The sequence below is a fragment of the Trichoderma ghanense genome (assembly GCF_004382785.1).
Source record: "Trichoderma ghanense strain CCMA-1212 chromosome Unknown scaffold_8, whole genome shotgun sequence".
In the NCBI taxonomy this organism is placed as follows: Eukaryota; Fungi; Ascomycota; class Sordariomycetes; order Hypocreales; family Hypocreaceae; genus Trichoderma; species Trichoderma ghanense.
Window position 1 is genome coordinate 1 of NW_027395671.1, and position 26,232 is coordinate 26,232.

The window sequence follows — 26,232 nt, forward strand, 5'->3', positions numbered from 1 at the left end:
AAAAAAAAAAAAAAAGAGGCAAACAAGAATCTCTGTTGGGTCATGAGCTTGGCTCTCAACTGCTTCACAAACTCGTCATATACTGCCTTCACAAAATGAAGCTCCCTCGATCCTCATTACGGAGCCTGGTGCTTGCGCCTCAGAAGCCATCACTCCGGCAGCAGAGGCGCAGCATCTCCCAAGTCAACTCTCACATCAACCGCCAAACACCATCCTCTTACATCGTTTCACCTCGACGATGCTACAGCTCCGTGATATCAGCAGCCGACCTCCAGTTCGGACAGCCCGTCCATGAGACACATCCACACATTCTCAAAGCCGGCGAGAGTCAGTCTACATCCCCCCCAATGATCCCGTCATCTTCTCCGCCCCTGTCTTCGCAAGAAACTGCTCTTCTGCTCCCTCATCTCATTCACAACAACCAAGCAAGCAAACCATGATCTACCACACTGACACAATTCTACCAGTAACCCCCGGCATCTCCGCCCAAGAATACGCAGACCGCCGCGCCGCCCTCGCCTCCGCCCTCCCCCCCTCCAGCATCGCCATCCTGCACGCCGCCCCCCTGCAGTACAAGTCCGGCGCCGTCTTCCACCCCTACCGCCAGGAAACCAACTTCCTCTACCTCACCGGCTGGGACGAGCCCGACGCCGTGGCCGTCATCGAAAAGACCGGCCCCCAATGGGGCGACTACCTCTTCCGCATGTTCGTCAAGCCAAAGAACCCCCGCGAGGAGCAATGGTCCGGCTACCGCAACGGCGTCCAGGCCGCGCAGGACGTCTGGAACGCAGACGAAGCCTGGTCCATCGACGCCCTCGAGTCCGTCCTCCCGACGCTCCTCAAGCCCGCCAAACTCATCTACACAGACGTCGAATCCGCAAAGGCCCAGCACAGCTCGTCCCTCTGGCGCTTCATCACCGGCGCCACCTCCTCCTCCTCATCAACCAGCAACCGCCCGCTCCACCCCGTCATGAACAAGCTCCGCGCCATCAAGAGTCCCGCCGAAATCGCCAACATGCGCACCGCGGGCCGCATCTCCGGCCGCGCCATCACAGACGCCATGCGCCGCCCCTGGACACGGGAAAAGGACCTTCACGCCTTCCTGGACTACGAGTTCACGCGTAACGGCTGCGACGGGCCGGCCTACATCCCCGTCGTCGCCGGCGGCCCCCGCGCAAACTGCATCCACTACACCGTCAACAACCAGGTCCTGCAAAACGAAGAGCTCATCCTCGTCGACGCCGGCGGCCAGTACGGCACCTACATCACCGACATCTCCCGCACCTGGCCCGCCTCCGGCCGCTTCTCCCCGGCCCAGCGCGACCTCTACGAGGCCGTCCTCAAGGTCCAGCGCACGAGCGTCTCCCTGTGCCGCGCCTCGGCCCGCATGTCCCTCGAGGACATCCACGGCGTCACCGTCCGCGGCCTGCTCGACCAGCTCAAGGCCATTGGCTTCGCCAACCTCACGTCGTACAACGTCAGCGAGCTGTTTCCGCACCACGTGGGGCACTACATCGGCCTGGACGTGCATGATTGTCCGGGTTATAGCAGGAGGGAGATTCTGCAGAGGGGACACTGCGTCACGGTCGAGCCGGGCGTCTATGTCCCTGATGATGAGCGCTGGCCGAAGCATTTCAGGGGGATGGGGGTCAGGATCGAGGATAGTATTTGCGTGGATGATGATGCGCCGTATATTCTTACCACGGAGGCTGTCAAGGAGGTTGTGGATATCGAGGCGTTGAGGGATTGAAGCGGAGAGGATCATGTATCACTACTGAGGCATTGTCATCTATGACTCGTGTATTATGTATGATGGGTGTTATATATAAGCTCTGATTTACCTTCTTCGAAAGAGGTAGTTTTTTTCTTTTCCTTCATTTCAGTGAATGTAGTTATTGGACTATGTGACTCGTGGCTTGGACGAATGAGACCACGCAGAACATCATGCTGCATAAAGGCCGGCGGATATGTTTCAGAATCACAAACATCACATCATGTAACCATGACCCCCTCCCAAAAAAAATGCCACCCATACCATAACCAAGCAGTCTTGAAACCAGAAAAGAACAGGGAGAATGACTTGGCAAATTCAATCACGGTCAAAAAACGGCGCCTCGCATGCTCATGTATTATGCACAGCCCCAAGAAGAAACCCCGAGCAATTGCTCTTTCGTTTTCTGTCTCCTAAACCCAGCAAAAGGGGTGTCTCATCTCTATCAATCAGTGACCGCCAAATCTATCCCCTTATGCTTTCATTGAAAAAAAACATAAAGCTCCCTTTGTCATTGCCCCCTTCATAAGCGATACCTCTTTCTTGCCTCTAGGTTCGCATTTCCCCTAATGTGCTTTGGCCCCCCTTTTTCACCTCGTTCCGTTTTCCTTTTCAATGAAAAAAACCTCAAGAAACCGCCCATGCCCGAGTTACAAACCCCTTGTATCTGGGTCCTCATGCCGTGTTCATTCGCAGAGAAAAAGAGAAGAACAAGAAAAAAGAAGAAGAAAAGGCCACCGTAACGCCGATAGTAGTGTGAGAGGTGTCTGGTAGCAGGAGGCAAAAGTGATCTAGGAAAAATGTAATGGTGACGGTGATGGGAAGAAGGATCAAATGCCTGCCTGGATCGAGAAGCTCGTTTGAGAGGCTTCCCACTGGAAAATGGAAAGTAAAGGAAAACCAAAGAGCCGTCATTTTTTCATGCAGTCGTCGAAAAGCGATATGTACAACGTAGAGAATATTGATACAAGGAATCAACAGAATCCTCTTGGGTCGAAGAGCGTCATGCTGTGGCTGGGCATGATGTCGACTCTCATGGAGTTGTTGAGGAGAGCTTCGAATGCTTGCAGTCGTCGCATAAGCTGCTTATGCTCCATCATGATGTCTTTGTTGCGTTGCTCGAGTTGATGGATGTATTCAGTCGCTTTGGTCAACACGGTGCCCTGAAATTTCAAGAGTCAGCAAAGCGCTTTCACAACAACCTTTGATGAACCGGGGTTATGTTGATTCCCACTCACCTTGCTCACTTTGGCAATGCCCTGCGCAGCGTCCGGCTCTCCTTCGGCCACCTGCTGCAGTGCCGGCACCGCATTCCGCAGCTCGGTAATCTTGTCCTTGAGATTGGTCCGATACTTGCGCTCCACGTCGTTGTGCGCCATGCGGTCGGCGGATTTGACCTTTTCTTTGCCGAGGCTGCTCGTCTCCGAGAGCGTGCTGGGCCGCTTCGTAGGCACCGTCCTCGGCGGCGTCTCGACCTTGGGCTGCTTGTGTTTCAACTCCCGATTCTGCGAAAGAGGGGATGCGCTCGTATCGGCCGAGTTGTTCCTCTGGTACATGCCCATATGGCTCAGCCCCTGTTTTGGAGCGCCAAAGCCGAAGCCAAACTCCTGGCTTATGCTGGGCTGCATCGCAGATCCGAACCCCATGTTGAACCGGTTGGGGTTGACGTAGGCCGCCAATCTGCCGGGGCCCATGGCGATTTCGAGCAGCCGGCGGCGCTCGTCCGGCGTGAGGGTGTAGTTGGTGCCCTGCGGGATCGGGTCCCAGGAATCGTTGGTCATGCGCCTGGGAATCTCATTGGCCATGACGGCGCTGGGCTGGATGCCTTGCGGAGGCTTCTCCCAACCCAACGACGGCGAGGAGAAGAGGCTTCTGGACGACGAGGGTTCGGTCGAAGGCAGCGTGCCCAGCTTGGACAGCTGGTCATTGATGTTGATGTTGTCAAACATTTCGTCGTCCTCGGACAGAGAGTGGTCAAAGGCGCTGTCATCGAGGAAGTCTTCTTCTCTGAACGGCGCGGTGGGATTGGCGTAGAGGCCACTGCCCAGCCCCGGCGTCATGTTTGTGGAAGCTCTTGATGCGCATGTGTTAGAGGGCGAGAAGCACCAGACCGGCGGTTCGGGAGAGCAGCTCACCTTGGCTGGTTGGCCGTGTTGTACTGTTTGGAAAAGTCAATCTCAAAGCTGCCAAACTTGTCGGCGTCCTCGTCGAACTGAAGCCATGAATCGATCGAATCCAGCGCCGAGTGCGGCGACTCGACCTTTATCCGCTTGGCATCAGGGCCCTCTTTGCTCTGGGAGAGCATCGGCTGTAGGGGGTTGCGGCCGGAGTACTGCGGCATCTGAGAGAAGTTCATGTCGCCCAGGCCGCCGCTGTTGCCGCCGCTATTGCTATTGCTGCCGCCGGCGGGGGCATACGAGGCCACTGCGGATGCCGGGGCAGCGGTTGTGAAGCTGAACATGTCCATGGCGGGCGCGCGAGGCGACGACGTCCAGGTCGAGCGCTGGACGGTCGAGGGAGGCGTGATGGCCGAGGCTGAGGAGCCGAGATGTCGCTCGGGCAGGGTGACGAGGGGTCCGGGTCCTGAAGACGAGGAATAGTCGAGAGCTTGTGCCATGCGGCTGCAGACACAGGGTCGACGGATTATGAGCTGGGGGTTGAAGGGGACCCCAACGGGTGGCGTGAGGGAATGCGCGCCGAAAGGCTAATGGCAGCCACAGATCGGGTTTCGGCGGCCTCTGGGGGGGTGTTGTAGACGGAAGAGGAGGGGGGCGATAATAGGTAGAAAGTCTCAAGAGGGGAGAAAAGAGAAGAATTGAGGTGGTGAAGAAGAGCAAGAGACACCACGATTGGATACTATCAAGAAGAGTGCCTTGGGGTGAGGGAGCGAGCCGAGGTGTATGGAGGGATACGCTGGCTAGGATCAGGGGGGTGTGAGATAGTAAGGAAAGGTGAGGTAAGGTAAGGTAAGGTAAGTTATGGTAAACGCGTACAGCTTTCCCGCAAATGTAGATGCAGAAGAGGTCAATGCGAGTGCAGACGGAGACGTAGAAGTAGAAGTAGGTAGGTGTCGGTAGGCAGACGGACGTGGATGCAAATCCGGGAGTCAATGGATAGTGGTGGTGCCTCTGTGCATGCACAGGTGAGACAGGGCAAGGTATCCGGCAGCAAGAGTGGTAGCTAAGGTAGTACCGAGCAAGTACCGTTCGATATCAAGCTACAGGATCGATATTGGCAACGGGTCTGGAGCTGCGGTGCCAGAGCATCACGGGTAATATACAGGGTCGGGAGTTTCAGCATTACCACCAGGCAGAAGGCAGGCCAAGCTCCGGGTGGCTGTTCGGGCAACGCCGCGACGGCTGCGATTCCGAGGCCTGAGGGAACGGCACTGCAGCATCCAGATCCAGCCCAGCCCAGCCGGCAGCGCAGACGCACAGCAGAACCACAAGCCCGTCGAGCACCAGCTACGAGGATCCCGCTCCAGGAACCGGTGCCATCCAGACAAGGCCCCGGCGCTAGAAGACCCGCGGTCTGGCGGCCAGTCTCGCCAGTCAGGCCATGCAAGCGAGGGGAAGGCGTTTCTGCAGAACTGCTGGGTAGCATTTCTGCTGGTGCCTCGCAGGTCTCCGATGCTTCTCTTTTGCGTTCCGGGATGGGAGCCTTTGTTGGGATGGATGTCCACCTGCCCTCTGCCCTCTGCTCTCCGTCCCGCAGCCAGTCGAGCCTGTCTCGGCTGTCTTCTGGCTGGGAGAGCTCAGCACATCCTCAAGGAACCCTTTCCCCCTCGGCGAGAGCCGGGACGGCGTCTGTGAGCCAGAATGGCCTGTCATTTGCCGTCTGCGTGGGTATCAGCAGCCCGCATGGCGAATTGCAGGCGCGCCGGGGCGAGCAAACATGAAAATTTTCGACGTGCCCGCGTCCAGGATAAGGATAGTCGTTTGGGCCAGCGTCTGCGGCTGTTGATGAAAATGGCCTGACTTTTCGCGGAGCCGTGGCGCATCCCCCCCTCCCCTGCGGATGACAAGAGTGGCTGTCCTGCCGGGCCACAGAGCTGCTGTCTTAGTAGCTGAAGAGGAGGGAGACAAGAGCAGCCAGACGAGAGGGGGGGACCCTGCGCCATTGGATGCCATGCATGTGCGAAGAATGCAAGAATTGGCTGCTCAGACATCGTATGATTCGCAAGGTTCCATGGACCAAGGGAGAAGCTCAGCCCGCCGCTGATTGGCCCGCCCGCCGCCCGCCGTCGGTGTCGAAGGGCTTATTGCTACCCCGTTAGGCAAGGGCCGCGGCCGCAATGGGGCGATTTCTGCTCTGCTTTTTGGCTCTTCTTCTGCGCTTCGGGGAATAAAAAAAGAAGAGCATAAAAAAAGTGGCCGCATTTATCAGGAGACATGTGGAGGGAATCGCGGCACGAAACTGGGCAGATGGCAGCAGCAACCAGCAGCTCGCAACTGCAGCTCCTGTTCTCTCCGCGGCCCGCTGCTCCTGCCATCTCCACGAACACGAACGTCCGGGGGAACAGCTGCTGCTTAAGTATTTTTCAGCTTCCTCTCCCCTTTCTCCCCGTCTTCGCCATCTGTCGAGCTCTGATATGATCGGGTCTCGCCACCATCGAATAGCATAGCAAGATGCAAGAGGAGGGATGGCATCAGTCGCGAGTATGGGCCCATTCCCCTGCTGACAGTGCGGCAGATGCGACCAACGATGCCAGTGACGCAGCTACATCTAGAAGAAAAGAAGTAAAAAGGAGCAGGGGCCTCGTGGTGGTACAGAGTACGTGCGTTTCATGCGCTGAAATGGAAAAAATTACACAAGAGAGAAAAAAAAAGGACAAGCAAAAGTAGGCCCCGACTTCTCGGCTCGCTTCTCCTGATCCCGTGGCGACGACCAAGGAGACAGTCACACAACTGGATACTCGTCTGTCTGGGTCGGACAGCAGCAATGGGCCTCTGTTCATGCTGAGCAAGACCCTGTGCAGCCCGAATTCATTCCCACCGAGCTCCAGTATAGGGCCATGTGACGGCGTCTTCGTTTCCCCCCTTTCATCGTGGCAACTACGAATAGATTCGTGCGGAATCTAGACCCAATATCGTGGCATCTCCGAGCTTCGTCGAGCCCATATTGCCTAGTGACACGGACCGTGCAGCTTCGGTGGTAACTCAGGGCCCAATTGGACGTGACGGAACCAGTTGTTTTTCATGCGGCTCGCTATTACTCGGGCATGGCCTGTTGTGCCGCCTCTCTTGGAACTGCAGAAATCCTCACCAGAACTGACATTACCTGCCCGTCAACATCTCCATAACACCACTCCAAACGGCCGAGCACTGCGCAATCACTTACTAGTAGTGGCAGCCTCTCCTTCTCCGTCCCTCTTACCGCCTGGCTTGGATGTCCACGGCTACTTGGACATTCTGGATGGATAGGCTATGATGTTCCCCGCAGCATAATCCACGAACTACGCGAGTGTCTAGTGCTGAGGCTCCAATGACTGATCTCTTGTCGCTTGGTCTCTGCATAGGACTGTCCCCGAAATACGATCTGTCGAATATGGACACGATACTCTCCCCTCATCGGCTGCTATCAGGATGCCCTCCGGCCATATTGTCCACGTGCAGTCTGATCTATGCCGAGGTTGTTTTCAAGTTGCAATATCAAAGAGTTTCAAAGAGTGACGTGTACCAGCATACGGGTCAACAACCCGGAAACGCGGCTTCGAGTCTGACCTGTAGAATGCTCGTCGGCGAGCAGCATTGGTTATCATGTAGAGTACGGAGTGCGTAGTCAAGTTGGCCACCCCCCTCTCCAAGTCACAGCTGCAGGAACCCTGTGGCAGGCGAAATGGCCAGACAACCCAGCTTGTGAATCAATCTGATTTAATCAAAGTAAATTGCCTGTTGCTACCCAGCATGGCAACAGGCCTGTCTATCCTTGTTATCCAAACGCCAAAGAAGCATATCCCTTGAATACCTTGTTCGCTGCCAGAATCCATGATGCCACATCACACTTGATATGTCCAACTGCCTGCCGCCAGACATCATCATGCCGGATGTTCATAGGTTCTTTCTCTCCAGAATGCAAGCCAAACCCTAGAATCGTTGCGTCTTCTCGCCCGTGGAAGTTTGATTCGTCCTTGATGTTGCTTCTCAACCGCAACAAGCCACCCCCAACTGCAAGCCCAAGCACACCTCACTTGGAAACAAACGGCTTAGGCAGCGTCTTCCGACGAAGGCAGTCGCTGCACTCCTGCGGCTCGTAGATGATGTCGTGCGCAGCCGACGTCCCTTTGCATCCGTTGAACAGCTTCTCACACCACCGGATCTGAAAGTACCCGATGTGGCCACAAGACCACTGCTTATCCACCTGCACGCACATGTCCCTCGTCTCTCTCCCGGTTACGCCCCCGTAAATCCCGGCCTCCCGTCCCGGCGACCTGGCCGTGGGCCCCCCGGGGGCGGAGCAGCAGTAATGGCCTCAGCTCCGAGATTTCTGCAGGAGTGGAGTGATCTTGATGAGCGGCGGCACCAACGATTGAGCTATTCGCTCCCGTCTGTAATACTTGTGTGTGCCGAAAGATGAAAAGGGGGCCCGGGAATAAATCATGGAATTGGCCTTTTCGAGCGTCACAGGGGCTTCACTCCCCAAGTCGACGAGGCTCGGTGTCCTTTCTTCGCTCACCGCAGGAATGTTTTCGTGACGGCGGTTGTCTTCATGACTTGATAGTCTGGCCCGGCCTATAATAAGCATAAAGGGGTCCCGCAAAAATAGTCGGTGTCCCTAAAAAGTCATGCCCTTCCCGATAACCAGCAGTTTTTTTGCCCGCGCAGTTTCCAAGGTGTCTGATTCCCCTGTTGTTTCAACACATCAAGAATAGCGGCTGGCAACGTCCGGCACGCCGCCCAAAGTTGAGCGCGAAGGAGAAAAGAGGAAACAAGGAGGAGAGCAAGTGCGAAAGCGGAGAGACAACTTCGGTGAGGCCAGGGTTTACACGCAAGCCGCGGACACTATGACTTTTCAGGGCTTCGCCTAGACCCTCCACTTCGCGGCGGCATCGAATCGAAATATCCCCCCCACTTGCCCTTGGCAATAACCAGTCATACCCGGGTCGAATGCGGACACGGCGTACATAGTACTATCGAGAAACCTACTGCTAGCACTGACAGCACAGCATGGCGTGACTGGCTTTTCGAGATCTCTCGAGTTCCAGTCCAGCAAAGGACGTAATGCCTCGGCACTCGAGAGTCTTTGGCCATGGGCGGCGGGAGAGCAGACTCTGACTGAGCGCCGTTCCGGGAATCCCACGCCTTCCGCCCCATGCCCGTTCATCAAGTCAGTTACGGAACTCAAGCTCGCGGGATGCAAGGTTGAGCTCTGTCAGCTGTCAGAAAAGCCGTTGGCCGGGAAAGCCTCTCCGCCTGACCGTTCTGCAGCGAGAGGCGACTTTGACCAATGATACGCCGGCGAGGCATCCCAATCCCGTAACGCTCCTGCAGGATGCAGACCCCGCCTTGCATCTCGACAAACGACGTCTATCCAGCGTCAACCCTCAGGCTAGAACGTGATATCAGTGACATCTCACGGCATGAGATCCTTCAAGTTCTTCTGGGAAACCCGCCTTGCCCCCCCCCCAACGGATCCCGTGCTTTGGCTGCCCTCTTCCGTCTCGGATAGTTCGTCCTCCATCAGTAACGGGGAGTTAAGACCAACAACATTATCTTCAGACTCTTTCCGTGGAGAAGCTATAACATACCTTAAGCGATTTGACGCCGGCATGAACGATGGCGCTGTTTGATATTGAGGCGTGGTCGATAAATTCAGCCACAGTCATCATCATTGGCTTGCTAACTCTGTCTTTCGCGCTCCGCTACACGTCAGGAAAAAAGCTGCATCCAAGCGAGCCAACGGTGGTTCAGCCATGGATTCCCGTCATAGGCCATTTGCTGGGCATGGTGGTGCATGGCGGCCGCTACATCAAGCGCATTGGGTTAGGTTTGCATCCAGATATTCTCACGGATGATGAGGGCTAATGGCTTGCCAGGCTATGTTACCCTCAAGAGCCGATATTGACTCTGCCCGTGCCCGGCTCTCGAATATATGTCGTTACCGAGCCTTCGTTAGCCGCTAGTGTCCAGCGCAACACCAGGACGTTGTCAATGACGCCTCTACTGCCCGAGATAACCAAGCGGGTTCTTGGACTGGACAAGACAACGTATCACGTAATAAGCAAGAATCTGGATCCAGAACCGGGGGGCCCACGGGGATTCCTTGCCGACATCCACGACTGGGTGTATACCTCGTTTGGGCCAGGTGAATATGTGAATACATTAAGCTGTGAGGCCGCGCAGGAATTATGCTTCCAGCTGCTTGAGACAGTTGGCGCCACGGTTCCGGTCCCTGGCCCGGTTGATCTTTTGGCATGGGTCCGTCATCTGGTTACCGTTGGCACCGCAAAGGCGTTCTTTGGGCCTCATAATCCCATCGCCGAGGAGCCTGACCTGGCGCAGGATTTCTGGGCATTTGATCACGGCCTCGGTGGTCTGCTTGTTGGGATTCTGCCTTCCATCACAGCTTCTAAAGCGTACGCCGGGCGCGAGAGACTGACGGCTGCGTTCTGCAAGTATTTCGAAGCCGGCCATCTGGAAGAGGCCACATCGATCGTCAGGGGCAGAGTGCGGATCGAGAAGGAATATGGCATGAGTACCGATATGACGGCCCGCTCGGCGCTGTCGTTTTTATTCGCAGGCATTGTAAACGCGACGACGACGACGTTTTGGGTAGCGTTGAGAATCTTTGCGAATCAGAGTCTTCTTGGTCAAGTGCGCCAAGAGATTCGTCAAGCCCTCGAAGCCAGCAGCCAGCGCTCGGGACCGGATTCACTGAGCATCGCAGCAATCAAGGAAACGTGTACAACGCTATCCGCCGTCTACCGAGAGTGCCTACGCGTGGGATCGGAGAATTTCTCTGTTCGGATGATCAAGGAGGATACGATGCTGGCTGACAGGTACTTCCTGAAGAAGGGCGCTGTTGTTCAGATCTCTGGCGGAGCCATTCATGGTAGGAGCACGATCTGGGGCCAGGACGTTGACGAGTTCAACCCAGGCAGGTTTCTTAAGGAGAAGGGCAAAGGCGACGGCTTTCACCCAGCGGCGTTCCGGGGCTTTGGCGGCGGAAAGACGTTGTGCCCTGGCCGCGAATTCGCCACGAATGAGATTCTGGCGTTCGTCGCCATGGTTATCCACGCAGTGGACTGGGTGGCTCCTGATGGGGGAAGTCTTTCTGTTCCCGAGAAGAACGATCGTGTGATGCCGGTCCACATTCTCGAGCCGGCGACAGCACCCGAGGGCATCGTGCGGCCCAGGTCAGAAGAGGCGAAGGTGCTGAGTCGTCTTAAAGTGGTGATGTAAGGCGATCGAGCAGTTTGGTATGAATGACGGAATTCCCGTAAGTTTTGAAGCTGTTGGTGATGCTTGATAGCGGTGCTCAACGTCGATTTGTTTTCAGAGGTTTGCTCCATGATCCATTGACCGGGAGGACAGTCACAGTGATACTGCCGCGATGCTGCGATGCTGCGATCCCCACGCCAAGTTGAAGTTGCCATTGTGGTGATAAGGTTAGCCTCAGAGTCAATCATGAGGTAGTGACAAGGAGTAACCGAAAAGGTAGATAGGGAAGGAGCGCCGGGCCGTTGTGCACCCGCTTGCCTGTGGCAGGTGCAACTGACAGCCGCCGGCGAGAAAATGCAGGCACGAGCGCGATGCTTCGCCATTGCCCAAGTTCTCCAGGTTTGCGCCTCTTCTCCTTGTTTCCACCATGATTTGCGCGAGAAAACAGAGCGGCCAAACACGCGGTTGGAATCAATGGCGAGAACCCTCACGGCAGTCCATGCGCAAACATAACGAGGCTGCAGCAGCTCCCCCTTGCGCCTCTTCTCTGCCCGCCACCAATACAGAGTTCCGCCTCCGAGCCGATTCTGCCCTGGCCTAAGCCCAAAACCTTGATGACGAACCAAAGCCACAGACCTGGCTATAAATACCGATTCGAGCCTGGATCAAAGAGAGAAAGTTTGTCAAGGCACATCCTTCTTGAGCGTTCACACTCTGCATCTCATCTCAGGGGTTGCGTTGGCTATTGGTTTCAAGATGAAGTTCTTATGGACCGTGAAAATCGCCCTCTTACTCTCCAATGGGGCCCTGGGCTTCTCATGGGGAGGGAGCAAGGGAAAAAGCAGTGAGCCATCAGTTCACATCTTCCTACGAGATCCGGGTGGATGCTGACTTGTCCCTAGAACTGGTACATTCCGCCGAGCTGCCGTCGTCTATGGGCGACCCAACGAGCAGCCCCAGGTTCGACAACTCCGATTTGCCTTACATGTATGCCCGGGCGTTCAACGAGCTGCAAGAGTTGGAATCGGAGCCCCTCTGCCACCGTACTGCGGCCCTCCTACTGGTGAACAACTGTCAACTTCTCGACGGCCGGGATGATGCAACGATCTTGACCGACAGTGGACGGGCTGCTCGAGATTTTGTTGATTCATATGCTGCAAGCTTAGCTATATGCGATTTGGAAAGGGGCAACTTCATTATCCCGTCCTCCTGTTCCCAGTTTCAAGAGGCAGTCTTGGCCCGGATGTCTCCACCAACCAAGCCGCAGCTACATGTAACGACAGACGAAATCACTGCCTGTCTCCAGGGCTTGGCACAGTCGGATTCAGCCTGGAATACTTGGGTGAGCTACCGCCACAAGTCTTTGCGCTTTTGCGAGGCAGCTCGCGCGGATAACGAAAAGGGTAGGGTTACCAGTGCTATCCAACTATATGAGAATGGCGACCCAGGCTAACTCAGCCCTAGACCAAAACATCCGAGTCCACCAAAGGCTGGCGAGCATCCTTGCAAGGCTGACCACTCAGCTCGAAGAAGAGATGGAGGAACGGCTTCGATCGATGAACCATATGTTTCGGGAAGCTGGGGCTACTATGGATAGCCTCAAGCCTCGGATGAAGGATCTTCAAGATGCCATCACTCAGCTGGATGCTTTATTCAAGGATCAGATCGTCCAAAACGTGCAGGTAAAGTACTTGGCGACAGGGACGGCTTCCAAGTTGGCCGCTGACAACACTTACAGCAATCGGCGGACCTTGTCACTCACGGACTTGACGACGCAAGACAGTTACAAGCGCTGCTAGCCACGCTGGTGAAAACGGGGCAGAACCAGAACCGTGATTTGGCAGCTTCTCACCAGGCTACTTTACAAGAGGTCACTCTACGAATAAATAGCGAGGTTGATGTCTTACTAGCAGCGCTCGCTGCAGCAGTTGCCTCGTCAACGTCTTTGCACAGAGAGCTTGTAAGTCGTATTGTGAACATGAGATTTTGTCTCCTCTGACAGTGTTTGATTAGGAAGTTTCGCAGTCCGCAGCTGCAGCTGTTGCGGTGAGGCAGGAAAAGATAGAGACGGTGAGTTGCCTGCGTTGACAAATTGCAACAATCATAAGGGTGAAAAGGAAGCACAAATCACTGATGCACATTTGACAGGGCTTGCAAAAGCTCGAGGGCTTAGCCGAGTCCCTGATGGTTCAGCACAAGGTCCATCAGGAACGACTCAACAATGCTCAGCAAACAGCTTCGGATCTGATGGATATCCTAGATTCCGCCTCCACCTCAGCCGTCTCCCTTCGCAGCTCCATCTATAACAGCTTTGGTTGGGGGTCTTGGTGGCCTTATGTATTTTGCCCCCTCGCGTCTTTGGTCGTCGGCTCGTATGGACTGCCACCTTCCGCCACGAGAAACATTGTGCTCATCAGTCTAGGTGAGTGAGGCTGCCCTGACTTTGTGGCTGTTGACTGCAGGATTAACAGATTCAAACTTATTTAGGAGAGATGGCTGGCTTGGGTGTATCCATCGTCAAGCATTACGGAAACGACATCTACAGAACATTTACGCCCGCCAACAAGTCAGCCACTAAGACGAACTCGACAACAGTGACTGACGAGGCGATTTATTCAAAGACGGCGTTTGTGCATGACAATTTTCAGCAGCTCAGACTCAACGAGGTCATTTAAGTGTGGTGAGGAGAAAAGCTATGGAGAGGAGTCCTTTGGTTGCTGTCCATGTCAGCAGGTGATATCAAGGGATATTGGGCATACGGTATTTGGGCCACTGAGACTCTGGCGTTGGCGTTTTCGTTTAATATTTCTGTGGATGGTTTACCAACGGTAATTGAGTCGGAGTTTTATGGGTTAAGAGGGAGACAGACATCTAGACTAGATTCTCCGTCAGCAGCGAGCAAGACAGTCAAGATCGTCCAGATAGCTAATAATAGCCAGGCTTCCGATCTGTTCCGTATGACGACGATGGCTCTGCCGGGAAGTTGAGTAGAATCATTCCGCAGTATATGGAGAATGGATAGCACGGAACAGCCTCTTGAGGTCCTAGCTCTGGACCTGACTCGAGCCTCCGCGAAGATTTGATAACAGAAACGTTTCAACACAGCTAGCGACCGAGCTGTAGTTCGCGGGGTTCATAAGCAGCCGCGCAATTGGACAGCCGCGCCGCCTTCTCCGCAGCCGATGTCATCTCGTTCGCCGGTTTTCGGTGGCCCATTTTCTGGGGAATGCTATCCATCTGTTTGGTATCAAAAAGAGGGCGAAGTTCAATGGACGGTGCCTTTTTAGCCTTGGGCTGAAATTGGATGATAAGAACTAGGAGGAGGAAGCAAACACAATTCGTGGTCTCTTTGAACTTGCGTCTTTTGCCAAAACTTCTGGGTATATCTTTGTGTTTGTTGTATTTCTTGCGTCAGTCGATCTGTGGGAAAAATAAAAAAAGATGGCGTCGAATTTGAAGATTGCGCTGATTCAGCTGTACTCCAAGGTGAGTCTCTTGGTTACGCTTGTTCCTGATGAATGGCGCTCAGCCTCGGCCACTCTTTTCCTTTGCGTGCCACCAGCAGGTCCTTGCTTTGCCCTTTTCTCACTGCAAAGAAGCAAGCATCGAAGCTTCAACACCGTTCTACAAAGGGCTAACTAACCGGTGCCTACAATGTGTTAGCCGCTCGACATTGCCGGCAACTTTGCCCGCGCCGAGTCGTACATCCGCAAAGCCGCCTCGCAGGGCGCCCACCTCGCCGTCCTCCCGGAATACCACCTCTCGTCATGGAAGCCCGAAGGCAAGATCCTGCTCGCGGCGGCTAAAGAGTCTGCGCCGTACCTGGCGCGGTACCAGGCGCTCGCCAAGGAGCTCGGCATCGCTATTGCGCCCGGCACGATCCTGGAGCCGATCCCCGCAGCCGAAAGCGACGAAGCCGCCGTCACGAAGACGGAAGGCATCGCGAACGCGGCCTACTTCATCGGCCCGGACGGCGCCCTGCTGGGCCGATACCAGAAGAAGAACCTGTGGCACCCGGAAAGGCCTCACCTGACGGCCGACGGGCTGACGCCTCACCGGGCGTTCGACACGCCCTGGGGCCGCATGGGGCTGATTATCTGCTGGGACCTCGCCTTCCCCGAGGCGTGCCGCGCGCTGGTCGCCGACGGGGCGCGCTTCGTCATCTGCCCTACCTTCTGGCTCAACAGCGACGGGGGCGACATTGGCGCCGAGGTGAATCCCGAGTGCGAGCGGCTGTTCCTCGAGAGCGTTGCCGTGGCGAGGGCCTTTGAGAACACGTGCGGCTTCGTGTTTTGCAACACGGGGGCGCCGCTGGGGAGCGGGACGAGCGGGAGGGACGAGGAGGGGACGGAGTTTGTTGGGTTGACGCAGGTTGCGATGCCGTTGCAGGGGGCGCTGGGGAAGATGGGTGTTGAGGAGGGGATGAGCGTTGTTGATGTTGATACCAAGGTGTTGGACATTGCGGAGGAGGTGTATAAGGTTAGGGCGGATATTGCGATGGAGGGGTGGCATTATGCGCATACTTTGTGTAAGAGGGAGTGATGATGGGGGTGATGAGGATTAGAATCATGATGGTGGGAGTTACTTCTAACGCTGCATGTTTGGATATATATACAGCGGCAAACGAGAGAAAGACAGAAGAGCCTTGTGAGCCATTGGCTGTTTCATCTTCCCTAAGCGTTCTGACTTCGATGGAGAACATGTAAAAGCACGATAACTATTCCGCTCCTTTTCGCCCCATTCCTCGCGATAAAAAAAATGATCGAAAGAGTAGGTATCATTTGGTGAAAGGACACACACACACACACACACACACACACACACACACACACACACACACACACAATACCATACTCCTCACAAAGAACCAATAAAGGCGTAGAAGGAAAGAAAACGCTCAAGGCTCCCCCCCTAGGCCTGCAGCCCCCTCTCCATCTCCTTCTCCGCCAGCGCCACCTCCCTCAGATACCTCTTGCGCAGCTTGACCCTCGCCTCGCCGTGCTTGAACAAGAGCCGATCCAGCATCTTCTGCGCCTTCTCCTTGCGGTGCCGCGCCTCGGCGCCGTCCCCCGGCATGCCCTGCAGCTCGCCGACGCGGACGACGTACCTCAGCTGGGAGTCGTCGCGGTCCGTCCAGATGCCCTGGCAGTCGTCCGGGATGCCGCGGCCGGCCTGGAGGCTCTTCAGGACAAGGTCCATGGTCTCGCCGGGGGTCATGGTGGTGTGGCGCATGGCCTGGATGATGTGGTATTCCGAATAGCCCTGGCGGAGATAGTCCTCCTTGCATCTACTGAACTGCTTCATTTTCTCTTCAATGTGCTCCTCGTCGGGGTCGCTTGAGTCTGATGCGTCTTGTTGCAACCACTGCGGCCCCTGCCCCTCTGCGTTGTCCAGCTGCTGTTGTGGTGTCCGCAGCTCATCTTCTTGCCGCCTTTCTTCTTGTTGTTGTTGTTGTTGTTGCTGGTCTTCCTGCTGCTGCTGCTGCTGCTGCTGCTGTTGGCGCCGCCTTTCCAACTCCTCCTTCAACTGCGTTCTTCGCAGGTCCCGAGACGGCGGCGGCTGAGCCTGTTCGAAAGACGGCGGTAGTGCGCGTTTCTTAAGCCGCCGCCCCCTTGTCGGCGTATACGTAGAGGGGCCTTCCTCTTGTATGGTTTCGAGACGTCCGTCGTTTCTCTGGCCAAGACGTGCCGCCGTCGGAGTAAAGTAGAGAGTAGGCGTCTCGGCATCTTCGTTGTTTACGACCAATTCAGCCTCGCTCCGCAGTTGTTGAGAGGGAGTCATGTCAAACGATTCTTCGAGGGATGGCTGTTGTCGAGGAGTCCTTTGCGACGGTTCTCCGGACTCCCCTTGTTCTTCGTCTATTATCCTGTGCAAGATGCCTGGTGCCGACGAAGGTGCAGACAGACGCCCGGTGGTCCTCAGCTTGTCCTCGGGGGTCATTGGAATCTCGGTATGCATTGTTCGCCTCCGCTTATGCAATCTTTCCGGCGTCGACGGTCGCCCATTCGGTAACCTTTTCCCCAATCTTGTTTCGCCGTAATCGCTCAACATGAAAGACAAAACGCGATTCTGTTGAGAGGGCCGAGGTGTTGTTGAATCGGTGACGGCTGCTTCATCCCCGACAATGGCTCCGTCCTCTTCCGGAATGTTCTCGTCGGGATCTTCCTCGTTGTCTTCGAAGCTCATCATGGCCTCTGCAAAGTCCCCCAGGTAACGATTGTAGCTTGATTTCAACAAGCCAGCGGTGGTTTCCTTGCTTCGAGTCCGGCCGAGTCCTACGTCTTCCGCCACCTGCTTCCAGTCCACCTCATCTGGCGGGACAGACTGCGCGCTGACGGCTTGATACAAATCAAACAGGTCTACCTCGTGATCCTCAACCACGCATCTCGTGTGAAGCCTCATGTCGTTGGCCTCGCAGTAGTCCCGGAGATCGCTAAAGAATTGATCCCTTTCCGAGAAAGACGACGGGCCACCATCGACACTAACCTCGTCTTGAGTGTCTTGTTCATCTTGTTCGCCATCCAACTCTGCTCCAGCCTCCTCTTGTCCGCGTTCATGGTCTTCTTCCGGCTCGTGCTCCCCTGCCTCATCGTCTTTGGCGGTGGGTGGCTCATCCAACTCAGCTGCATCGCGGTACTGAGGCGTTTCCTCTGCAACTGTATCGCCACTTGGTTCAGAAACCGCGTCCTCCGTGTGGCTTCTCTCAACGGGACGGACCGAGGGTATCGCTTCTGAGCGCCGAGCTGCTTCCCTTGTAGAGATTCTGGAGACTCTGGGTGAAGGCTCGGTACGATCTTGGGAAGGCTCTCGGCCTGCACTGGGGTTAGCATTAGCCCGAGGCGCCTGCGGGCGTTTCGCAGTAATCGGTGCGTTTCCAACATCTACGTTGGCCAATCTCGCCAAGCGATCCAGTTCTTCGTGGGATTTGTACGACAAGAACTTGACCCATCGATTCCTCCACGACTGCCAGGTATGATGGGGGTACTAGGCTTTGGTTAGGATGCCTTGTTTGAAAAGGGAGCGGTGAGCCAAGTGATGCAGACATACTTTGGCTTCCAGCTTCATGTACATTGCGTTGCCAGCCGTATTGATGCCCTCCTTGAGAGCATGCTTGGCAACGAGGGCGTCATCGAATTGTGTGAATGGCGTCCGCGTCTTCCTGGCATGGGCTCCTGCGAGAATCGAGCGACGCTCATTGGGAGGCGGATCGATGAGGTACTTGTCCTCGACCTGGATGAAGCCTGCGTCGACAGACTCTGTGATGAACTTCCAAGTGTACGATTCTGGCGGTGCAGTCTTCTTCTTGGCGTGGTCCGCGATGAGCATGTCTGCGTCCTTCTCCCGAGGGACGACAACGCCGCCATTGCTCTGCATGGGACGGAAAGGCAATCAGCAGCTGCTAGAGCTGTATCCATACGGTTCCTACGTACCTCAATCTTTTCGATGATGCTCGATCGCTGAGGAACGCTCAGGGATACCCAGAACTTGATGCCTCGAAAGATGTTGCCCCCCTCCCCCGTCACTCCGTCATACGTGACATGCGATGCCATCGTAGACGATCGTCACGCACTCCTTTTCGGCTTTTCGGCGTGTTTCGTTCGTCGCGAAGATCCTCCACTTAGTGATTCGTATTATATTTCCCATGCGCTCATAGGATTCATGCTCAGTGGGATGCGCCGGCCAGCGTTGGTCGATGACAATGTGAGTCTGAGATGCGACTGGCGGTACTTTGAACTGATGAAGCGGGAAGGGACAAGAGGACGAGGGCAAAGGCGGAACTCGCCCCCAATGGCGCGAAAGATTTTGACTCCTGTATCGTTATATATCAAAAGAAACCGCACACTTTCTCTCAGAGAAATCCCTCTCCATTCTGCGCCGTTCGCATATTGACGTTTTCCAGACTCATTCACCAACCCATGAGATGAGACGCGTGCTGAAGGCCGCGCAGTCACGTGCTCAACATGGTCCGTTTCCCAAGCTCCGGGGCAGGCGATTATCGGGGGGTCCAAGCAGCGATATAATCGCCCCGCGATAACGATAACCCCACCGCCGAACAACGCCGATGCACAAGTTGAGTTTTGCTTCAGCTGCGGGAGGCTGGTGACATCTGCTTGTTCGGCTACGCAAATCAGCCACCTCGTCTTCTTTACTTGCTGGTTTTCGCATTTGCTTTTTCTTTCAGTCGCGCAGCAGTACACGTGCTTCACTTTCTTGAATATACGTCTTCTTTTCTTCTTGTTTCCCTCGTTTTGCGGATCAGAGCACTTTCAGTCACATAAGAGATCCGGTCCCTCAGCGGTAGACTCCCCGTCATAGATATACAACAAGAAAGCTCACGCTCTACACCTGCGATCCTACAGATGCCTCTTTCTCTTGGGTCATGACATATTACAAATACTCAATCTCTCTGCCGCCATGGATGTACTCAAGCAGGTTCTCATCATCATTCTAGCCATATGTTTTGTCGTCTTCATCACCTTTTTCGGCAGGCTGCCCGCTTTGAGGTGAGTTTAGAGTCTGCATCTCCTGAGAGGGACTTCACTAACATGAGAACATACAGGAATACACCCATCGCCTGGCTACACAAGTTGATATGGATCTATGTCCCCAATGTAGTATTGAGTGTAGACCAGAGACTCACCTCTGGGAGGGTGACCGGATCGCTGTCATGGCTCTACCGCCGTCTCATGTATGACCGCCATCCAACCATCGTGGTACGTTGTTGCAGCATCTCCCCTTACTACATGTTTACTCCCAAACTAACGCCCATCCAGATCTTCTTCCTCTTAATCATGACCGTATCCGAGTTCATGTATCTGCCCAGCGTCTGGCCCAAGATCAGCCCCCTAGCGCAGTCCACCGCCGCCGTCACCGTCCTGATGCCCTACGTCTTCCTCTACCTCGCCTGCTCCGCAGACCCGGGCTACATCACGCGCGAGAACCACGCGTACCACATGTCCCTCTACCCCTACGACTACGCCCTCTTCCACCCGGGCAACGAGTGCCGCACCTGTCGCTTCCTGAAGCCGCCGCGCTCCAAGCACTGCGACGTCTGCAAGCGCTGCATCGCCCGCGCCGACCACCACTGCGTCTTCATCAACTCGTGCGTCGGCTACGGCAACCACCACTGGTTCCTGCTCCTCCTCCTGTCGACATGCATCCTCGTCACCTACGGCGGCCTGCTGGGCCTCCATCTGCTGACGTCCAAGATCAGGGAGGACTACCCGACCTGGACGCTCTGGCCCGCCAGGGACATGGAGTTCCACCGCTACCTCGCCATCTGGGGCTGGGGCCTCCACGGCGACATCCGCATGGGCGCGTCCACCCTCCTCGCCCTCCTCACCGCGCCCCTCATCTGGGCCCTCTTCCTCTACACGCTGTTCCTCATCTACTGCGGCACCACCACCAACGAGTCCATGAAGTGGACAGACTACAAGGAGGACATGAGAGACGGCTACGCCTTCTGGCGCCCCCTGGCCCCCGACCGGCCGCGCAACAGGCGCCTGGAGCCCCCGTGTCCCCGATGGCCCTCGTCGCCAGAGCACATCATACTCACCACCCAAGACGCGCAGCCGCCGAGCCGGGAGAGGAACTTTGCCGGCCAGGGCGAGTGGGAGCGCGTGTGGGACCTGAACGACGTCGACAACATATACGACATGGGCTTCTTGCATAACCTCGGCGACCTCTTCTTCTCCAACTACACTTTTGGCGACGGAACGGGTGAGCCCCTTACGGAGCGTCGGCCGCGGGGGAGGAGTATATCCGCCAAGTCTGGATACCCTCAGTAGGGGGGCAAACGGATGCTGTTGTATCCTTGAGCATAGAGGTCTGAAAGCGGTTTCGCATTGCCGTTATACTCATAGCGTCTGGCTTGTTGACGACCCTGCCATGTATGTATGACGAGGTATTGTATATTTTTCCGGTCAAGATAGAAATGATTTTCTTCCTTTCTTCTCTTGAATTGCTTTTGATGATTATGTACCCTGTTCACAGTCGAGATGATGGGAAGTCATTGTATCTTCTTGTTATTTTTGTTGATAGAACTGTATTTTCTTCATTTTTTTTCCTGGTTTTTCTTCATATCTACGTATCATGATTCATATCCGTCGTATCTTCACGCATCTAGGTCTTGCATAGACCTACCAAGAGTAATAAAGTGTATACCCATCCGCCACCAGTGACAGAGACGCCAACCCCGTGTCTCTACCCTCGTCTAAAGCGCATTGATTATAAGTGAGTTGCTGGTGTTTCCAATCAAGTTGTTGTGGTTATTACAGAATGGTACCAAATCTGATCGAGCCATCGTTAGTAACTAACTCGATAGCCACGGCGTGTCTTCCAACATAATGAAACTTACCCAAAGGTCTGCTTGATGCTCTTCACGTAATACTCGCCCCAGTTTCGTCTGGTGACGTCTTCCTGACCGACGGGGACACCCTCCCAAGTGACCCGCATAACGGTGACGTGGTCGACGTCGTTCTGGTCGAACTCAATGTTGAGCTTCGAGTAGTGACCGGCCGGCCACTGGTTCAGTCTCCAGCTCTGGACGATCCTCTTGGGCTTTTCCAGCTCGAGATACTCGCCCGAGACGTTCCCGTCAAAGAGCTCAAACTTGCCTCCCGGCTTCGCTCCCTCGAAAACCTTGGGTGGCGACCGAGTGAAGGCAGCCAACCGCTGGGGGTCGACAAACGTCTGATACAGCTCCTCGGCAGTGGTGCGGAACTCCTGGTCGTCACGCACTGTTACCGTGTTGACGACGCCGGAGCTGCTCGTGTGAGAAGTGGGTGTTTGAGTTCCAGCCTTGGGCGCAGCCTGAGGAAGGGTTCTCGGGGTAGAGAAGCCGCTGGAGGGGTTGGAGCCAGGCGCATGCTGGATGTCCTTTCCGTGCTCCGTGATCAAGGCACCAGCAAGCTTCTGGAACTCCTTTCGCAGCTGAGGAACAAGCTTTGATCGCACGAGATCCTTGACGGGCTGCTTCTCTTTTGACTCTGAGAAGATGTCAATCTCGAACTAGATGCAGTCGCGTTAGCGGCGTGTGAGAAGAGAGCCACCGGGGTGCCTAAACATACCACGTAGTCGTCCTCGTCCGTGTCGTGGGCAATCTCAGGGATGGTAATGTTCCCTGAGACCTCGTCGATATCGGCAGTGGACCCTGAGCGAGGTCAGCCTCAGACGCTTTCACCATGGACATTGAGGTCTTCCATACCAGAGTATTCCAGTACTAGCTTAACGTCAAAGATGGTGATGACCTTTCCCTTGCGCTGACTGACATCGACGTCGCCGGTCATGCTCTGGACCTTGGTGATCCTGGCCTTGACATCTCCATTTTCGGCCTCGAGCTTGGTCAGGTTCTCTTCAAACCAGTCTTTTGCCCAAGCAGACGCATCCTTGTTCACCCAGTGCCAGTTGTTGGGGTTGTGCAGAACCATTTTGCAAGGTAGGCTCGAAGATTAAAAAAATTCTCAGCGGTCGTCCGCGCAGCGGGCAATGTCCTGTTCGGTCGTATGATTAGCTTCAACGCCGATCAAGTAACTGAGCAGAAGGACAAGCATGAGGTAGTTTGCCAAAGGAGGTTCAGAAGTGGTCTGAGACCACAGCAATTTTGGTCATCACTGAAAGGGAGTACAAATCACTCTATGACTGGTGCCAGCTGGTTTTTCATCATGAAGGGGTTTTGACGTGGGAATTGGTAGCAGTAAGGAAAGCTTTGGGTGTCAACGTACCGTATTGATTAAGGTTAGAGCAACGAAGAAGAGCATAAAACAGAAGATTAGACGTGGGAGAAAAAAAGATGGTGGTTTCGAAGCAGAGGAGGAGCTGCTTGAAGAAGGAGAAAAGAGAGAAGCAGAGAGAGAGAGCTTCAGAATCCTCTAGAATTTTATGAGCCTCGTCCCCACCAGCACGAAAGCGGGGCCATTGGCTAGTCAACGCAGCCTCACGGGTAGCTTGAATTACATAAGCCGCGTTGTTTGATGTGATTTGCGAATGGCCTCAGGCACGTCTGCGGAACTCGTGCATGTCAACTGGAGCTTCCATAACCTGGAAGATCCGTATCCAGATGGCATGTGATGGGGAGATGGGAGGACGAGTCTAAGAAGATGGGTCGCTCTGTCAGGCCGTTGGTGCTCTTATACCTAGAATCTCCATACGTTGAACCGCTGAATCTGCAGCTGAATATGCGAGGGAGAAGCTCCGATTGGCCGTCGGCTTTGGTGAGCAGACTTTCAGAACTACTGTGGGCATGTCATCCGACGCATCCGCCGGCTCTTGCTGCAGGCAGACTGGAAAGTCTTGATGAGCTTCCACTCGTGTATCTAGGACGGCCCAGAAGATGCCAGGCCTTCTTGAGGCGTGTCAGGTCACCGATTCTCGGCCAATGCACTGATATGCTATGGTAGGCAAGTTCTACAGTCCGTGGATATAAACCTTCCATGCAACGTTTGTGGATATTACATCACTATTGCCATTTTAAGTGTTGGCTTGGTTCCTGATTGATTCGTCCTTCTGGAGTTGTCCATAGTTACCTATCCTGGTACTATGTGCAAGGCACCGACATGTAAGCGGACGGAACAGCATCAGAATATTTCTCCATCTCCATGGTCGGCATTGCTAAGCCTCCGACAAAACTTTTTCTACGGTTGCGCCCCTCTGGACTCACACCTCTTGCGTACTATCATCCGAGGGACTGCCTGCCTTCTGTCAGAAGTTCATGGCGCCGTTTCTCTTCTCAAAGCGCCTCGTTGCGAGTCAACAGATGCTTCATGCGTACCCTATACCCATGGCGAGCGCGGCCGAGCGCCTGCTGAATCAAGTTGTCGTGAGGCGCATGTGCGTGACGACCTTTTGCCAATGTCGCCTGCAGTCGAGATAACTCATTCCAGCCGCTCTCCAGCCGCGGGCTTCTATCAGTAAGGCGTGCTGGGTTGCCCGCCTCAACTTATACTCAGCAATAAGCTCAGCAAGCGGCGGGGCCACTGGAATAGTAGCACGGCGCGTTAGCCCGTCATGAACTTCGCAGGCAATGCACGGTATTCATCTGAAAGTCAGATCCGCAGACCTGCCGACAGCCGGGTCATCATTGGTGCTTGCTTGCAGATCGAATGAAGATTTGCTGACCTCCATCATCCGAATTGAACGCTGTGATCACGACCAGGTGCCAAGAATAACAGCAGCGTTCCATGGCTACGGAGCACTTGCTGCGGACCACCGACGAGTTGATCGTCGAAGAAAACAGCCCACTAACCACTTTATGACTGATTCCAAAGTGGAAGGGTTTGGAAGTGATGCTTGCCATGTTCTGTTTCTGCATTGCGCCATGGAGGGGGCATACGGAGGTCAAGAATCGTTACATATGCCGGTGGTTCTCCGAGTCCTGAACCCACCAACTGCCGAGAGAGGGAGGCTGCAGTAACGCTTTGTCCTTCGGGAGGTGGAAAAAATTCTTCAACATGCTTTGCATATCTGCACGCTCACAGGCAAGGACCAACAAGCAAAACAATATCGAAAACGGTCTTCAAGTCGCTCATTAATCAAAGTTTCCCCCCTCCTTCTTGTCGCTCCAACGATGCAGAAAGTCTGTGGGGGGTGAGGAGAGCCGATTCTATTATTGGAGTCTGGATCTCCAACAGCAGCTCTGATTGGACGCTATATTAAGCAATACATGTGGTTCGACTGGCTGCCGGCGCTTAGTAGCGCATCCTGCTGCTTCCAGCCAACGGGAGCCGTTTGTCGGTCAATAAAGTCGCGTCCAAAGCAGCGAAGAGGGCGAGAAAAAGGCGCGATCCACGCAGGGGCGGTCGCATGTTTAGTGGCAGCCACGGCGTACCGAGTACTTGGTCGGCTGTAGGTACGGAGTATTATCATCAGCTGCAGCATGGAGAGGGAATGCACATACTCCAGTCGAACGGTGGCAATGGCATCGTTTCTCGGACATGTGCGCAGTCTGTCGGACCATAGGTACTAGCTACCACATGCTTGTCTGCTCTTGTCCGCAACTTGCCTCTTCCGGATGGAGCCGCATCATGCTTGCACAAGCTGAGACGGACCACATGCATAGGTACTAGAAGACGACTCAGGTTTCATAGTCTAAAACGCCAATCAACCTGTAACCAACAGTCGCATGAAAGAACGGCAGGCATTTTTGATATGACGGCTGTTGAAAAAAAGAAGCGGCCCACCTACAGGTAGTTCGTCACATCCCGTCACACGCCTTAGCATCCCCGTCCCTGGCATATCTCGTGCAACACCCGGGCACTTGCGAGTCGACGCTGTGGAATCCTTCAGTGAGCTTGACTGACTGCCTCGTTGTCGCCGCCTTCAAGCGTCCAGCTGGTGGTTACAATGATAAATGCGTGTGAAAGTACATGCCTCAAGTCGTGCGCCGAGAGCAGCGACGGCAGTACAAGACCCTGAAGTCGCAGGTACCTGAACGGCCTGGAAGGGATTCGCGCACAGGTGCTACAGGCCCTGGAGGCCCTTGGCGGCACCTCGACGGTTCGTGATTAGCGCGCCGCTTGGACAGGGACCACAAACCCGCGCCCAGCCAAGCACACAGCTCGCCATCGCCATCAAATGCTGCCTTCGTCTGTCTTTACTGCTTTATGCAGTGCTTTTTCCCGCTCTCGAATGATGATACCTAGTCGCCCGTGCTGAATCCTAGTGCCCGGTTCGGTACCCCTAGGCCACGCTAGACTGCGCAGTGCCGACATGTACCTCCCAAGGCGCGGCTCGCTTCCCTTTCCCACCGCGGGATGCCGTGCGACTCGCCCGTGTCTGATCGCCTGCAGATTCTTGCGTCCTAACTCATTCCCTCGTTCGCGTCCCATATGATCGACTGCCCGTGTCTGCCTGACTGCCTGTACACGCTACCTCGTCCGTACAGGTGCTGGCATGGTGGTAGCCGGCCTCCTTGTCGCCTCGCTAGTTCCAGCTCTTCCCCCTCCTCGGCCTCTTCTCGCCAATCCGAGCGCTCCTTGCCAGGCCGGGCTCTATCCCACCTGAAGTCGATGCTCTGGTGGATCCGGGCATGGCCAGGCTGGACCTCCAGATAGAACGCAAAACGAAACAAAGACTCGTCTGGGG

General features: G+C 55.1%; 9 protein-coding genes across 9 annotated transcripts; 5 read left to right on the forward strand and 4 right to left on the reverse strand.

Moving 5' to 3' along the window:
* Positions 1-95: 95 nt before the first annotated feature.
* On the forward strand, positions 96-1,750 carry CCMA1212_006629 (Intermediate cleaving peptidase 55; the record flags this gene model as incomplete). Its single annotated transcript, XM_073703837.1, has 2 exons — positions 96-327; positions 468-1,750. 2 exons carry the CDS (start codon positions 96-98, stop codon positions 1,748-1,750), a joined length of 1,515 nt encoding a protein of 504 aa, XP_073557302.1.
* A 995-nt stretch (positions 1,751-2,745) lies between these two features.
* On the reverse strand, positions 2,746-4,388 carry CCMA1212_006630 (Putative transcription factor sre2; the record flags this gene model as incomplete). The annotated part of the gene is made up of 3 exons (XM_073703838.1): positions 2,746-2,934; positions 3,010-3,844; positions 3,907-4,388. The coding sequence occupies 3 exons, from the start codon at positions 4,386-4,388 to the stop codon at positions 2,746-2,748; spliced, it is 1,506 nt and encodes a 501-aa protein (XP_073557498.1).
* Positions 4,389-7,957: 3,569 nt separating this feature from the next.
* Positions 7,958-8,143, reverse strand: CCMA1212_006631 (uncharacterized protein; the record flags this gene model as incomplete). Its single annotated transcript, XM_073703839.1, has 1 exon — positions 7,958-8,143. One exon carries the CDS (start codon positions 8,141-8,143, stop codon positions 7,958-7,960), a length of 186 nt encoding a protein of 61 aa, XP_073557497.1.
* A 1,403-nt stretch (positions 8,144-9,546) lies between these two features.
* CCMA1212_006632 (25-hydroxycholesterol 7-alpha-hydroxylase) lies at positions 9,547-11,172 on the forward strand (the record flags this gene model as incomplete). The annotated part of the gene is made up of 2 exons (XM_073703840.1): positions 9,547-9,752; positions 9,807-11,172. 2 exons carry the CDS (start codon positions 9,547-9,549, stop codon positions 11,170-11,172), a joined length of 1,572 nt encoding a protein of 523 aa, XP_073557500.1.
* Positions 11,173-11,907: 735 nt separating this feature from the next.
* Positions 11,908-13,826, forward strand: CCMA1212_006633 (uncharacterized protein; the record flags this gene model as incomplete). The annotated part of the gene is made up of 7 exons (XM_073703841.1): positions 11,908-11,995; positions 12,054-12,554; positions 12,616-12,833; positions 12,890-13,111; positions 13,165-13,221; positions 13,300-13,573; positions 13,639-13,826. 7 exons carry the CDS (start codon positions 11,908-11,910, stop codon positions 13,824-13,826), a joined length of 1,548 nt encoding a protein of 515 aa, XP_073557499.1.
* Positions 13,827-14,592: 766 nt separating this feature from the next.
* CCMA1212_006634 (Omega-amidase NIT2) lies at positions 14,593-15,693 on the forward strand (the record flags this gene model as incomplete). Its single annotated transcript, XM_073703842.1, has 2 exons — positions 14,593-14,637; positions 14,815-15,693. 2 exons carry the CDS (start codon positions 14,593-14,595, stop codon positions 15,691-15,693), a joined length of 924 nt encoding a protein of 307 aa, XP_073557502.1.
* A 369-nt stretch (positions 15,694-16,062) lies between these two features.
* CCMA1212_006635 (uncharacterized protein) lies at positions 16,063-18,701 on the reverse strand (the record flags this gene model as incomplete). Its single annotated transcript, XM_073703843.1, has 3 exons — positions 16,063-18,135; positions 18,199-18,519; positions 18,582-18,701. The coding sequence occupies 3 exons, from the start codon at positions 18,699-18,701 to the stop codon at positions 16,063-16,065; spliced, it is 2,514 nt and encodes an 837-aa protein (XP_073557501.1).
* Positions 18,702-19,566: 865 nt separating this feature from the next.
* On the forward strand, positions 19,567-20,939 carry CCMA1212_006636 (uncharacterized protein; the record flags this gene model as incomplete). The annotated part of the gene is made up of 3 exons (XM_073703844.1): positions 19,567-19,655; positions 19,712-19,865; positions 19,926-20,939. The coding sequence occupies 3 exons, from the start codon at positions 19,567-19,569 to the stop codon at positions 20,937-20,939; spliced, it is 1,257 nt and encodes a 418-aa protein (XP_073557504.1).
* A 483-nt stretch (positions 20,940-21,422) lies between these two features.
* CCMA1212_006637 (uncharacterized protein) lies at positions 21,423-22,593 on the reverse strand (the record flags this gene model as incomplete). The annotated part of the gene is made up of 4 exons (XM_073703845.1): positions 22,358-22,593; positions 22,221-22,303; positions 21,509-22,161; positions 21,423-21,441 (listed from the first exon to the last, which is right to left on the reverse strand). Exons 1-4 carry the CDS (start codon positions 22,578-22,580, stop codon positions 21,423-21,425), a joined length of 978 nt encoding a protein of 325 aa, XP_073557503.1. The 5' UTR covers positions 22,581-22,593.
* Positions 22,594-26,232: the final 3,639 nt, after the last annotated feature.